General features: G+C 43.2%; 1 protein-coding gene across 3 annotated transcripts in view; it reads left to right on the forward strand.

Annotated features, from left to right (window-relative positions):
- The window catches only part of LOC306914643 (TOX high mobility group box family member 2-like), a 166,355-nt gene that overhangs the window by 126,618 nt on the left and 23,257 nt on the right, over positions 1 to 16,480 (forward strand). For all 3 annotated transcript variants that reach the window (XM_079491789.1, XM_079491787.1, XM_079491788.1), the window contains one exon: positions 1,821 to 2,075. In XM_079491789.1, the coding sequence (XP_079347915.1) occupies positions 1,821 to 2,075 (255 nt within the window). The remainder of the gene's footprint in view (positions 1 to 1,820; positions 2,076 to 16,480) is intronic.

Below are 16,480 nucleotides of genomic sequence, written 5' to 3' on the forward strand. Positions count from 1 at the left end.
TGGCTGACACTGGAATATTATTTGTGATGATTAATTTTCCTCAGTCATTATAAAAGGGGGAGTCGGCATCAGATTGCCTCTGACAAAATTGCTTTTCATTCCCCGGTGAATACCCTCAATGTCCTTTTTTTTTTTAGAACACAAAACCATATTTCTCGGCACAATATTATGTCAAGATCGGCCCCAGAAGAGACAGACTATAGGTTCTACTCATGTTGTCTTATTAGCGTTACAACGTCTAAAGACTTTCACCTGGTTGTGAACAAGGAGGATGTCATTTGGGGCATATTTTAGATACACACACTGCAGAATGAAGAATGTCAAGTTTGATTTCAAACCAGCCGTGGCTCTGGTATACAATCCTGGAATGTGATTGGCGTTGTAATTAAGAATTGGGGACATAGCTTGTAAGTGAATGTCAGTGGTGATTTTTCAGTTAATAAATAGTAGTTAAAATGTATTTAAAACGATTGCAGCCCGACATTGATGTTTGTTTTGCTTGAAGGCATGCACACAGTACAGTACTCGACTGTCGTTGTGGAATATCTTTACAGTGTAGCTGCTGCAGCCGTATATATACAGTAATTGATTATTACCTCTGCCAGCTGAGCTAAAGCTAGGTGGGGGTTATGTTTTCCCCCGTTCTGTTTGTTTGTATCTGTTTGTCAGTTAGCCGTATATCTCCAAAAGTTATAATTGGCTTATAAAGGGGGTGTGGCAGTTAGTGTGGCTTCTCATGAAGGCATATAACTTCTCGGTTAGCACTATAAAGAGCAGATGTGAAAAATGCAGGTCAAAGGCCTCCAGGGAGTGCATGCATAGAAAGTTATACACAGATCGGTGCAGTTATAGGTACAAACACGAATGGGGAAGTTATAGCGCCACCATGAGGCTGATGTGAACATTTTCAAATTCAGATTTTACGGGGGCCAGTTTCGAATTGCAGCCATCCGTAGGTGCCCTTTGGGAGCGGTTTTGAAGGAGTCAAGGGATTCGCATGTCTTAATGACTGTTGGTAGGGCGTTCTACATTTTGGTGGCATAGGAGCGAAAAGAATTTAGTCCCTTGTTTGTGCCGAATCTGGGTTGTACATGGTTCGTTGCACTCCCTCTGGTGTTGTGGGTGTGGACTTCGTTAACATTAAGGAAGTATCTAGACAGGTACATGGGTATTTTATCATTTCTTCCTCTGCCTAGTGGGAATGTGCATGCAAAATGTACCCCTCAAATTGCATTTCATGATTTGAGGCATTTTGTTCAAAACCAATGGCGTGCCTTTACTTGCAGAAGTTGCAGTATTTCCAATTTTCAATACTTTTACTTCTACTCCACGACATCTCAGAGGCAAATATTGTACTTTTACTCCCCAAAATTATTTGCAAACCTTTAGTTACTAGTTACTTTGTAGATCTTGATTCTTATTACAAAACATACCACTTCAGTTCGGCCATTTGAGCCGATCTGCTCACAATGCGTCACATCGGCTATTTTCAAAGGATTGTTATACATTTTGAAAAAAATAGGACATTCTGCATAACGAGTACTTTCTTCTTTTGGTAGGCTACTTTAAGTACATTTCGATGCCAATACTTATGTACTTTCACTCAAGTACATTTTGAATTCTGGACTTTTACTTCTAACAGAGTATTTCTACATTGCAGTATTGATACTTTTAAGTAAAACATGTGAGCACTTTTTCCCACCACTGCAAAGAAGGGTAGACTGTCGTGTCCAGACATTCTTTAAAAGTAACACAATCTGATTCCTCCCTCATTCATTGGTTTCCTTCCCGTTTCCTCTCTCTCTCTCTCTCTCCATCAGAACTACTCAGGCAGAGGCAGCAACGGAGGCGGCGGACCGGGCGACGAGGACTACGAGATCCCCCCCATCACACCCCCGAACCACGCCGACCCCTCTCTGCTGCACCTCATGGAGCACGAGACGGGTTACCCGTTCCACTCCCTGCCTCACAACGGTCTGCTGAACCCGTACTCCTACCCGGAGCTTCCTGCCGCCCTCATGATGTCCAACATGCTGGGACAGGACAGTCACCTGCTCGCTGGGCCCATGCACTCTGTGAGTACTCAATTCAATTCAATTCAAAGGGCTTTATTGGCATGAGAAAACATACGTTTACATTGCCAAAGCAGAAAGCACAATACAACAATACATCAATACAATCAAAACAAAAAATATGTACATTTGAACGTCAGAATCTTCAATAGATCCATTTCTATATTACTCACTCTCCCACCTGGCACCTTTTTGTTAGCGGCGCCCAGAGCCATAGAGTCAGAGTTACGACTTCATGGGGCCAGTCCAATGGCGGCTCTTCTACATAGACTTCTATTGGCGAATAGTGACACCGGAAGTTCATGGAATGCATTGGAGTCTATGGGCTCGCGCGAGTACATGAACCACGTGACCGGGCTGTTTTCTGCCCCCCAATGGCGTAACTCTGTCTTACTCTATGGCTCTGGCAGTGCCTATATATAACCGCTCCAATGAACAGCTAGGCCTATGTGTGTCTGTCCCTATAATGTATGTATGTCCGTTTGAGTACGGACAGCTGCAATACCGCTGGGTGACCTAAAGAGCATCTGTTGAGCTTCACACTGACCACTATGACTATAACAATAGCACAATACAGTACAGAGTACAGTACACACACACACACACACACACACACACACGCGCGCGCGCACGCGCACAGCCTGCACCGCTCAGTTCACACAGGTGTGCTTTTCAGGTTCTTAGTGTAATATGGAACTTACCATGCAAAACAGCCATCGCTTTAACTTGCTTTACATGGCTTACGTAAATTGCCTTTTGTGTAATGGTTCTTCGTGCTGTACTGTATTTGTGTGCGGTTGTTTTTGTGTGTTGAGGGTACGGTAAAGCGATTGTAACTTTGCTGTGTTTTGCAGAGAGCTATACGTTTGTGGTGCTCAGCTGCATTGCCCCTAGAAGAATGATTGGGATCTTCTCTAATCTGCATAATGTTCATTTTAGAGTTTAATCATTTATCTCATGCTCTTATCTAGAGCAACTTACAGGTGCAGCTACAGAGTACATAGTCAAAGTCAAGCATAGTGGATAGCCACAAGATGGCTTTTGTTAAAGACCTGAAATTAGTCAGGAACGGTTGGGAAGTGTTTTTGTCTAGTCCGCCTAGGGACCGGGGGGGTGGGTTATTCCGACATCCCGTTAGTCCGACATACGTGGCCGGTTAAGACTCACCCGTGGCTTCCGCATGCGGTTATGGTTGTATATGTTTATGGTTAGGGTTAGGCTTATTCATGTTGGGTTATTGGGACGTCAGACTAACGCTATACGCACCCCTAGGGACCGGAGGTGCCACATTTTACCCATGCAGCCAAAACGGGAGCAGTACTGACACCTGAGGACCGGGGTTGACTGACTAAAAAAGCAATTTAAACGCTTGTTTCAACCCGTCGTCGCTTACATTTTCTTGACCGCTAAAATTTCAAACAGGGGGGACTACCTTTACCTTGTGCGGGAAAAAAAGGCCAAATCAACAATATTGGCCACCGTTCGCCGGTGCCACACTCTGCCAGAACCCTACGTGGAATTACCTTGTCTGTTAAAAACAAGCACTGCGACAGGAAATAAACATAGACCCATTTAGAATGTTTACGTAGTCAAGTGTGAAAAGGTCTATTAAAGAGGCCTGGTACAATGTCAATTAAGCAGCTGTATGGAGCCGAAATCCAATGAATGTTTAAGAAATGCACTGAATGAATTGTATTCAAGTTCAAGGAAGTGTGAGAAATGTTTGCTTAAAGCCTAGATCTCTCTTAATGTTACCCATGTTCTGAAAACATCTTCTTTGCAATCATCGTAGCCCTCTTAGCATTATTGTAATTGCTAATTTTAGCACATTTACACGGGTGTGAAGCCTCAAACAAGCTGGCCTGGACAAGGCCCAAGCTATTACATTTCTACAAAGAGCTGTTGCCTGCTTAACACTGAGACCTTTGCTGCAGAGCCCTTTTAATATCTATTCAGCCGCCCTGCTCAAAGATTTCATTCCCTCAAAGTAAGCTGAGAGCCGGAGAGCAAGAAACTCTGCACTGCACATTGTCATTTGTGTGTGTGTGTGTGTGTGTGTGTGTGTGTGTGTGTGTGTGTGTGTGTGTGTGTGTGTGTGTGTGTGTGTGTGTGTGTGTGTGTGTGTGTGTGTGTGTGTGTGTGTGTGTGTGTGTGTGTGTGTGTGTGTGTGTGCGTGCGTGCGTGCGTGCGTGCGTGCGTGCGTGCGTGCGTGCGTGTGTGTGTGTGTGTGTGTGTGTGTGTGTGTGTGTGTGTGTGATACTTATAATTCTTATATTACTACACTTGTGAGGGTCGAATGACAAATTTGAGATGTCGCACACCGATCTACAATTGTACTGTCGATAGGCTACTTGTGGTGACCAATACCAATACACAACAAGCGCACAAGTAGAACTAATTAGGTATTATTGTTAGGGCCAAAAAGGGCCTATATATACTGTATACTGTATATATGCACGCACGCACGCACGCACGCACGCACACACGCATGCACGCACGCACGCACGCACGCACGCACGCACACAAAATACATATACATCAATATAAAATAGATAGAAAATTGCTGTTCTAAAATGTAAAAGTATAGTTTTGTGTGAGTGTGTGTGTGTGTGTGTGTGTGTGTGTGTCTGTGTAAGTGTGTCGGAGGGGTGTTCTTCAAGAGAATATCTTGAAGGGGAGGGGGGAAACAGGGGATCTCTCTTGTCAGCTACTTTTTCTTTTGAAAAGGGATACAGAGGACCCCTCTCCCAACCTCTAGTAATGTGTTAAACATGCTTCAGACTGAACATGCAAACACCGCTGGCTAACATGTTCAAATGCTTTAATCATGGAATCGAACCAGCTGAATTATAGATGGCCTGTGTGGTGAATTATTCAACGTTATATACTTTCATCTGACATAAATATTACTTTTTTTCCTCTCTCTCAACCCCCCCTCCCCCCCACGCCCCTCTGTCATGAATATTTATGCTTTAATGGACGTCAGGCCTGAATGGGTTAATCAGGTCTTATGTGATTTTCAGAATCAAACTGCATAAGTTGCAGGCATGGCTGTAGCCTATATGGGTGGCATGCTAAGGCCTCCATTAAAGCTGGTCTTCAGGATTAGGTCACCATCCAGTCTCTATTGAGCGGAATACAGTAACTAGTCGGTGCATCGGGACGATACTGTTCACTTGGAAATGAGTTGTGCATGAGCTTTGCAGAGGTTTTACAACATGTTTCCTCTTATTTCATGGCAGGCGCTGGCTAACTGTTATCTCTGTAATTTGAGGCGATTGTATGAGATCACTTGGTCCACTCATCTTTGCAAAAAGGTCTGTTTTTTTCATGCGCTGGCAAGTACACATGTGCATGTACATACATGCACACGTGTACGTTTGTATAAGTGTACGTAACAAAGCATTGCTCCTTGCAATTTCATGCTGTATCAGGCCAGTAACATCTCAGAAAGGAGCCAAGAAACAGAGAGAGAGAGAGAGAGAGAGAGAGAGAGAGAGAGAGACAGAGAGAGAGAGAAAGAAAAGGAACGCCTGCTTCTTAAACAGCTTTTGTTTCACCTTTGCAATTATTTATTTTCAAATAGCCCTTCAGGGTAATGTTCCATTTTCTTATTTCACACCCCCTTTTCTCATAAATGAACCGTCATCGCAATAAATCAACGCACAAACAGAGACTTGCACACACCGTGAAAGGTCCAAAGATTTATGTAACACATTCATGTTTCCCCACTTTCACATTTTAGTACTACTCTAGCTGAGCCCCAGCTAATAATAGCAGCTATTAATATTTCCTGTTGCCTAGCAACCCCTGCAAGTAATAGCTTACTCTGGAAAAATAGATGACCGATAAGAAAGAAGGAGAAGGGGGGGGGGGGGGGGGGGGGGGGCTGGTGAGGGGGGGTTCAATTCATTTATTATCTCTTGGGACAAGAGGAGCTTATTTCTGAGTCTGAGGAATGGGAAAGTAGGCTGTATATTGAGAAATATTTTAAAGCAATTGAAGATTATGTTATTTTCATTTTGCCTCCATTAAGGAGGTTTCATTTGGATGTTTTCCCCCGACAAAGTCAATTAACATTAATTTCATGCGGATAAAGGTGAAATAAGGGACTGAATTTGAAGGCTGGGTGGAGACTGGAGAATGAGGGTGGATTGGAAACGGCAGGCCAGTATTGTGTATTGTGTAACCCGTGGGCCATGGCCAGGAAATGAAGACAAGCCTTCATATTTCTCATATATGTTTTTGACAAAAGGGTTTGCGTGGTAAGAAGACCACAACGAGATCGGAAGAAATTGCCGAACAATCATCCAACGGTGTTCTTTGGGCATCGCAAGAGGTAGATGAAAAGTCTGCAGCAGTACCTTAACCAATTTTGACCTGAGATCAGATTCAAAAAATGTCTTCTACATCCTGACAGTTTTCTATGTCAGTGGTTCTTCGATTTTTCAAAAATAGCAGACCTACAAGCTCGTAGCGCGCCACTCGGTGGCGCGCTATGAGCTTGTAGATCTGCTATTTTTCAATAGCTAAAGCATAGCATAATGCTAACACCAAAGCGGTTCCCGCCCAAAATGGCTTAAGGATACGTACCACCATACTGCGATGAAAGCTACCCTACAGTGTACACATAAACCTCCCACAAATACAAGCTCAGCTGGAGCAACTGATATGCTTCATCTCCAGGGATGATGTTGCTGGTTTTTGTACAACATTTAGCCTTGGGCTAAAGCTCTGTAAACTTCTCCCTGCTTTGGGATTCACTTTTTTTTTTCCTTCTTCTTTCCAGCCAAGCATCGATCGCAGAGCAAACACAGTTAAATCATTACAGCGTTGAGAGCAGTACATTGACTGTCATTATCATTCTGCATAGGCACACAATAATGTTGTATTAAAGCTAGCAACGCATTGCTTAAAGGTCTGATTGTTTTTTAATTCGTTTTGGCTGTTTGGATGAAGCTTATTGTTTTTGACAGGTAAAATAGCCTTTCTGAGAGACCATTACTTTTGGCTGTACTGGTAGGGTCGGCTACACCTCCAGATGTATGTATGTGAGTGAGTGAGTGAGTGAGTGAGTGAGTGAGTGAGTGACTGACGTTAAAGCATTGGCCATTTAGCCTAACAATGGACAATCCAATCACACAGCAATCACCCCTGCAGGCAATGGGATGTAGTCTATCCTCTGTTGGCCTAACAATGATCTAGCCAATAGCAGATCAGTCGTCCCTCCAGGCTATTGGATGTAATGCGCAAAGTACGAGACTATGGGCTCTGGCTTGTGAACGTGCAGATTGGTTGTCTGCCTAGAATACAGCTTTGTTTACATTAGTCACGGTTAGCTCCTTGCTCAGTGCTGATCGCAACAGAACATGGAGATAAATAGTTTTAAAAATAAAATTCCCAGTACGTAGTTAATTACAGATAATACTAACATTGTATTTCATATTAATTTAAGTAATTGCCATTGAGCGATCATGCTATGCTTTAGCATCCAAGATGGAAGCCAAAAGCGGACTTGCGTGAAATAGCCTGAAATCACCGGCACCCAAGCGCCAAAACACTTTCGTCCAGCAGGCGGCACTCATTGTGTTAACACTTATTGTGCTAAGGACGTGTATACACGTCTTCTCAATTAAAACCGGGATGTGCCTTGGACGTGTATACACGTCTTTATGTCCTTTTTAATTATACTAGTCCTTACCCGTTCTGATATATGAACACCAGTGTACAAGTACAGTGTGAGTAATGCGATTTAATAGATCATATTATTGATGTAGTCCTTATGAAGTGTATGAAGTTCGTCGTGTCCATGATGGAGTTGTGGTCAGAGTCCTAAAGTTCGTCATTCTGAGGACGTTAAGGTAGCGGGGCGATGTTGCACAGAGAACTGTGACCCATTGAAATGAGTTACTGCTTCCCAGCATGCATAGCACTGTTGCACTGCACTGTGTGAGGCAGTTGCGTGACGATGTTGCACAGAGAACTGTGACCCATTAACAGTTTGACTGCGCGGTAAAAACATTGCAATCCCCATTTGACTGCCTCGTTTTTCACTGACCTTTGAAGAACAACGACATCGTCGTTCCGTTTCATGAAAATCCTTTGTCGTCGTGTTGAAAAATAATCCAAACTGCCGATCAATAACAAAGAGTGTAGCACAGAGCCACCCTATAGCGTCACATTTTATGGTTGTGTGTTATTGGTCCAAACACCCAGAATAAAGGTTGTGTTTCTACTAGCATGTAGTTTAACTTTTTGTCCAGCCATATACTAGATTTCGACTTAGTCTTGTTTGTTTCTTCCAAATCCAGCTTCCTTCGGCAACTTTTGTGACTCTACTCAGAAGGCAGAAAATCACCAGATGTGTAGTAGATGGGTGTGAAACAGGTTCATTATACTGAGACCGTTTTTGTGTGAGTAGATTTTATGTACATTTGATGTACATACAATCGCAGATCCACTGCTCTGTATGGACATTAGGAGTGATGCTCACTGTAGCAATCAATTGTTGCTCATAATAGCCCCAACCGCCAGTGTTGGGCCAATTTTCAGAGCTGAAATTACTTCATTCGCAGGGTACTGAAACGAATAGCAAGATAAACAACGGCGTTGCAAAAGCCCATAGGTGTCATTCAGAGATTGCTTTTATTTGCCATCTGTACGCCGACTGACCCACTCACCCAGCTCCTTTTGAATCAAGGCAGCCAAGTCTTGGATGACTGGCTACTGTGAAATGTAACATTCTGGAGTGGGAAAAGCTTGTTACTGAGGGAGAATCCCAATCTCACCAAGAGCTGTCAGCGTCACCTTCCATCGCAGCTCTAGACTGTCGGCGCGGGTTTTGTGCCAACGGCGGTATGGTGTGACGACGGGATGTTCTCATGTTCAACACGGCCCCTGGTTCTCCAGGCCAAGCTGGTACAAGGGGCGAGGGGAGATGCCAGCGAGATTTGTCTCTTTGGGAGAGAAAAAAAAGCGGAGAGAGAAAGACTCCGGCAGACATTAATGAGGGTCGTGGGGGTGCTTTGCGGAGCGGACCCAACACGGAGCCTTGAGGGACGCCCGGCACATTTAAATATTGAAGCAGCTAGCGCCAGCCTCTGTCTAATTAGCGCTGTTTAGCGCTGTAATGAGGCTCGTTTGGGGATAAGTTCCAACCACCAAAGAACAACAACTGGCAAATCGGCGAGTTTGTGGCGCATTTGGATGGTGTGTCACACTCGGATATTGGGAATTTGTTTAGTCTAGTTAAACATGTGGTGCAACATTGCTATTTTTGGCAGGGTGTATTAATTAAAGCTGTGTTGTCTGTAAATGCTGTCAGTGTCAATTAAATTATTGATTACATGGAAAGCTGTCAGTTGGAAGTACCGGTTTTATCCAAAAGCAAGGTGGTTGCTGACTTGCTGTATTGTGTTGAAGAGAATGCTCCCCTACTGTATTTGGAAACACAAAGAATACAATATGATTACAAAACCTGTATTTGAAGTCATCAGTGTTGATTGTGTATGCATTTGTCTGTGTGACTGTGTGTGTGCTTGCGTTTTTGATTGGACCAAAAATGTACGTGTGTGCAGTGTACTGCTGTATCGCTACCTGTGGTGTGTGTGTGTGTGTGTGTGTGTGTGTGTGTGTGTGTGTATGCGTGTGCGTGTGCGTGTGGCCGTGCGTGCGCGCGTGCGTGCGTGCGTGTAGAGGGGGGGGGAGGGGTGATACATTTTTGTCACAGCCACTGATTGCTACAAGGTTATTTGAGCTTGACTTCATTTGACTTCATTTAATCTGCTAAAGGAAATTTATTTTGCATCACTTGGCATTTAGGACATAGACAGCGAGGGAAAAGGCCACCAGCATTTTAATACAGCAACATAGAAAGGAACTACATTGATGTGTGGATATTGACACTTCTGGAATAGGTATACAGTAGGAGAGGCTGAACTCACCATTTGAAAAGGTCACAGTAAGTCTATGTGCTGTGATATTGAAAGTTAAATAAGATGCAAGTACACAGTCAAATTAAATTCTTAGTGTTAAAGATTGGTCCAATTTGACTGTGTGTGTGTGTGTGTGTGTACTCCCATTCCTCCCATGGTAGACGCAGTGAAAGGAATGCCTTTCGATATCGTTCAGGTTCAGACTTGTGACATTGTCATTTAGAATTTAGCTGTTGACCTTTTTAACAAGTCATCTCTCCTATCTTGTATCTTTGCTGACACTCTCTACTGCACACACTCTAATAAAGCAGACATTCATAAAAGAAAGACATATACAGTAGGTAACAGAAGAGAAGAAGAAAAACAACTACTGTTGCTCTTGTGCATTGCTGAAGTACAACTAGATTACTTGTGATTTTAACCTATTTCGACCTGGGAACGATTCTACAAAATGTCTTCTAAATCCTGACAGTTTTCTGAAAACCCTAGGTTTCTATGTCAGCGGTTCTCAAACTATTTCATGTCAAGGACCCCCAAAAATATATGAAATTGGCCGCCGACCCCCAATATGTTGTTCCAGGGACCCCCCCCCAGAAGGCAAAGATTTGAGTTAAAAACGCTCGCTCTGAAAGAATATATATTCAAAGATTTGTGCCGCATTTTCACGATTCTTCAAAAATAGCAGACCTACAAGTTCATAGCGCGGCACTCGGTGCCGCGCTATGAGCTTGTAGATCTGATATTTTTCAATAGCTAAATTATACCACCAAAAGGGGTTCCCGCCCAAAATGGCTTAAATTGAAAGAACAACCCACCCCCAGTGTAGGCTTTAGACATATCTCATATGACCCTGCCTGCTCTGTTGCCTTCCACTGCCATATAGATATGACATCTCTGTGGTGTTTCCAGATAAATCACGCTTTAGCTACACAGAAGAAGGAATGTTTCAGTTGCGACTTTTCCGTCTACAAAAAAGACAGATGCCCTTCAGTGTCACTACGTCGCAGCGGTAGCGGGGCAATGTCTTCAGTGTCACTACGTCGCAGCGGTAGCGGGGCAATGTATCATGTACGTTGTCAAGAGAAATGACAACAAGATAATTGGTGGGGTACTCACATTTGCTTTAAGTGAAAACAAATGGATTTCCAAAGAGGATTGCGCTTTAAAAAAGTAAAGCTTTGTTTTGCAGTGGCATATTATGCATGGACGGGAGTGAAGTAATGAAGAGGAGTATTAACGGATCGAGCATTAAAAACAAATGAGCATTCATTGCAAGTCATGAATATTCATGCCGCTAATTCAAATAACCTTAGGCGACTGTTACGACTAATGAATATTAAAGCAGCATGGTCACAGAGATTTGAACATTGCATTAGAGCTGACATTCTGAGATTATGTACAAGGGTAAACAATTAGAATGGGAGGGAAAGCATATTTCAGTGGTGATCAAAAGATGATGTAGATCTATACAGCTCAGTAAAAAAAAGGAAAAAAAGAAGAAAAAAAGTGATGTTGCCCATTAGTTCTGGGTCACTGGTAGTAATGATGGGAGTAGTGATTTGACACATCACGCCCCACCGATGCCAGATGTTTTGATCCGATGGCAATTCTGGTTTTGGAGAGTGCTAGCCCACCGATTACAGATGTTTAACCCATTTTGACCTGAGATCAGATTCTAAAAATGTCTTCTACATCCTGACAGTTTTCTGAAAAAGCTATGTTTCTATGTAAAAAAATCAGTAGATTTTTCAAAAATAGCAGACCTACAAGCTCGTAGCGAGCCACTCAGTGGTGCGCTATGAGCTTGTAGATTTTTCAATAGCTAAAGCATAACATAATGCTAACACCAAAAGGGGTTCCCGCCCCAAAATGGGTTAAAGCAATATTTTGTCAAAAGGTGCTTTAAAAAAAAGAGGGGAAAAAAGAGAATGTTCAATAATATCCTTGGGGTACTTTTGCTATAATGACCTCAAAATATCAAAATATCTGGTTAAAAGTGGTGACGAATCAGGATACAATGCTGCATAATTACCAGTACTGATGTCGTCAAAAAGGTTAAATAATGGCCAATATATCAGCCTTTGCTTTGGTGTGGCTAGTCTATAGTGACACACACAGAGTAGTTGTGTTGTAGAAAAGAATTACACAAAATCCCTGCAGAGTTGCCATGTTGACCACAAACATTTTGAGTTGGCGCAGTCAGCAATGCCCAAAGGGGAGGTAAAGGACGGAGCTTTACTGTACTGTACTACTGTACACGGCTTATCAGATTGGGACGCGCCCTAGAGGGACCCAAAGGGTGACTAAACATGTTTGTGTTTTCCACAATGCTTTTGAAAAAAGAACCGTGGCTGGCCCTTATGGGGCGACGTAATCGGGAGAATCCCCACTTAAAGAGGGCTGGGGTGGGGTGGTGGTCGGGCGGGGGGGGGCGGGGGGGGGGGGGGCACGGCTGCTTCCTTTGAGGGATCAGCGTGGCGAGTCGTCCTCCTCGGTCGCTACCGCAGCGCTAATTAGGCCCACCACAAAGCCAGCCTGTGGGGATAATGTCCCATTATTAGAGTCATTTGTTTCAATTAACCGCTCTGTGATTCTACAATAGCATGGTGCAGCCCGGCGCGAGGAACCCATTACTCTCGCCCAGGGAAACCGCTGGTGGTTTGAGAGGGCGCGAGAGCGTTTTCCGTGCGAAGGTTAGCGACACCTGATTTTTGCCAGCGGTCATGCTGCCAGCTCCACGTAAGTGCATAGTCACTTATTCACAGCAAGTTGATACAGCACTGTGACCAGACGGCCTTATACACTATGCATTCCTCTTCTCAGGGTATACACAAAAGACAACAATACAACATTACTTAGATTCTGTTGACTAGCTTTGTTACGTTTTCCGAGACGCTGGTATTTCTCATTCCTCCGCACTTCACTGAGAATTTATTGGATGATTGTTGACTTGAGCATTGACCCCTGAACACTTGCACTTTCTTTTTTCCCCCCCTCATTCTTTTTCCCCGTGCAGAGAACATTGCGGTCGACTGAATTGCCATTCTGCTACTGTAAACGTATGCCACTCTTCTCATTTTCAGCCTAGAATCTTTTCTCTCTCCCACCCCCCCCCCCCCCCCACCCCCCCTCAGAACAGCTAACTTCGGACTCTCTTTCACTTTGGATTCTTTGGTAACTCTCAGTGTGTCTGCTGCGCAGAATTGGATGAATTTGACTCACCTTTTGTCAGGGTCTTTTCATCAGAGTAGCACACATCTGCGGCCAAACAAAGCAGGTTGCTCTGACAACAACCCCCCCCCCCCCCCCATCTGTGTCTATACCCAGGTTGACAATTAGCATATAGTACCTATGGCAACCAGTGAGAGCAACCCATCATCATAGCTTTTCGAAATGTTTGTGCTATGCTGATAGTGTCTTCTCTTAGTCACAGCTGGAGGCTGAGAGAGAGAAAAGTGGTTGAAGATTGTACATCAAGTATGAGAGAGGAGATTATGTTCCTGTAATTAAGCTGCCTCGTTTCAAGTTGCTCTGTGTGTTAATGGTTCTTCAGGTGGGGTTTTTAAGCCATAAAAAGCAGGCGGAAACAAACAGGAAGTCTGGCGATTATTTTCCGTTTAATGAATTACTTTGTGGTTATTTTCACTATTATGCTATCACGTTCAGTGTAAGGTTAATTGAAAAGTTCTTCAAATTATTTGGAGTTAAAAAGACACCGTGGCATTGATACTAATCGTACAGACAGAGCACATTACCTCAAAACACCCCAGAATACAGCATTTCAGAGTGCTTTTCTTCTCATTCAACACTAGATAATGGAAACTTCGATTGATACCAAGAGGTTGCTGGCCTGTGATGCCTCTGTTGCCAGGGTCTCTCTCATTGGCTCTCATCCCCTGCCGCGCTGATGTTTACAAAGAAACATCACCAGCTAACATTAAAGGGTCCAAGTTGTCCCCTCAGGCTGTTGCTATGGAAATAACCCTGCTATGGTCGCCCATTCATGTTTGATTAATTGTTTTTTTCTCTCTCCTCTCAGTGCAGAGTTGCCTGCACAAAAGGCCTCTTCATAGGGTCATTTCATCTAGAAAACAAACAGTAGGAATATCCAAATGCATTTTGTGTCTGGACATTCAGATGTTTTTTTTTCTCTCTTTCTGCTTCAGGGGCCTTTTTTGTAGATGCTCCGTGGTGGTAAAGCCTTATAAATTGTTAGGACTAGTGTCTAGTACTAGTGTTTCTTGATAAAGTTGTGTCTATGAAGCTATTCAATCAAAAAGTCACACTCCAATTTTTCGGGGTGTCAGTGTCACAGACCTACCTGGAGTGAGAATATAAGCGTTTTTTGCCTATTTCCCTGTTAACCCATTTTGGGCGGGAACCCATTTTGGTGTTTCAAGCATTCTGTTATACTTTAGCTATTGAAAAATAGCAGATCTACAAGCTCATAGCGCGCCACCGAGTGGCGCGCTATGAACTTGTAGGTCTGCTATTTTTGAAAAATCGTAAAAATGCGGCACAAATCTTTGAATAGGTATATATTCTTTCAGAGCGAACGTTTTTTTTATTTCGACGTCAGGGCCTAAATGGGTTAAATTGCACAGTGTAATGCGGCACTACAGCAACCCACTGGGGCCAATTAGGATGCCGGCAGAGCCAGAAAGTGCGTAACAGATGCTTTTGCCACTATTTATTAAAATCCAATCTGCGAGGCCCCTCCAACAGCTCGTTAAACCAGCGTTAATCTAATTAGCTCTCACTTGCCACTGTTTTCGCCACATTACCAAATACAAGGGCTTCAGCGTGGCAATTTAGGCTGATTAAGTAGACCCTATGCTGCAAGGCAAGGCTCATACAGGGGAGCCTCTCAGAGCTGTCAATCTTTTCTTTTTTTTTTCCTGGGTGTAATAACCCATGCAGAATATTTCAGCTCAGGTTTTTGGCTAGGGGATGGATTTGGAATATCTGCTGTGGGAATATTGGCTGAAATGGAGCCCACTGTGCCAGCTCAGTAGTGCAAGTCTATGTGTCTCTGAGCCAAACACTAACAAAACATTCCACATCATAAAGACTTTGTGTATTTGCTATGGCACGGCACCAGAACTGGATGCAGATTCCATAATGGTTGCCTCCTTTCTTTCTCTCTTCTGGGTTCATAATATATACCATTCTCACTCTCACATGTGCTGTCGTGTCTTTTAGATCATGACCATGTATCCACACTTCCGGTCCATAATTGTTAGGGCCGAACTGTATTTTTATTTGATGAGTAGTGCTCTCTGGACGTGCGCCTGGTTCTACTCAGGGATTTGGGCGGTGTTTTTTTTTTTTTGACATGCAGTTCTGTTCATTGCTTGCAGATGGACAGTATGACATGGAGCGGTAATGTCTTCCAGATGAGAGACGTATATATTTGAAGCTCTGAGCTAACGTCAGCCCACAGTGGTATAGGTGAAGTGAATTAAGACTGTACTCAAAGACACCACTAACACTAGGGAGAGAGCATGATGAGAAAATTGCTACTTTTCAGGGCTAAAGGGAATCAATCACTTACACGACATGGGCTATGAAGAATTTGTAGTGACTAGTGAGAAATGAATCTGTATCTCCAAAAAAACCCAATTCTTAAGGGATTCTTTATCTTTATCTTATGACTCATAACCAGACACTGTGACCCACTGAGTCCATATAATGTATAGCATCCAATATGCAGTAGAGATTAATTCAGTTTTCTTAGCTCATATAAGAATTATGTGATGACTGCTTAAAATATTACCAACTGCCCAAAGGTAATTATTTATTTTTTTCATACAAAGATGACGGTATTAGATTTGACAAGACTACGTCTTTCATTTTTCATACAGCTTTGTTACATTGTCACCACACCTACCAACACTAGCCAGTTCTTAAATGCTACACGATGAATATGAATATACCGTAATTTCCGGACTATAAGCCGCTACTTTTTTTCCCATGCTTTGAACCCTGTGGCCTATTCAACGCTGCGGCTAATCTATGGATCTTTACAGCTAACTGCCACTAGGGGACCTTCTAAATCTATCTCTATGGCCGGTCCACGTCCGTCTGCGGCTTATAGTCCAGTTGTTTTTTTCCCTAAATTTAGCTGGTGCGACTTATATTCAAGTGCGATTTATAGTCCGGAAATTACGGTATATAGATACCGGTATTTGATTTTAGCTATGGTTAGGATGAAGAACTGTTAGTATGGTTAAAGACGTAGTGAAATGAAAAAAATTCACACTTTCATCATATTATCATCATATGGGCATACCTAACAATAGATGCCAAAACTTTGTGTATTTTTATATCAATAGCCTGAAGGGATGCAACGCTCTGAATGGTTCAGAATCACAGAGGCTTCCGTTTCAGACTGAAACTTCAAAATAAAATGACCATTGGCCATTGCAGCCCATCTTTAATGCTGCCGAGGAGCACATCCACATACATTTCCCC

This window comes from Electrona antarctica (genome assembly GCF_951216825.1).
Source record: "Electrona antarctica genome assembly, chromosome: 2".
Taxonomy (NCBI): Eukaryota; Metazoa; Chordata; class Actinopteri; order Myctophiformes; family Myctophidae; genus Electrona; species Electrona antarctica.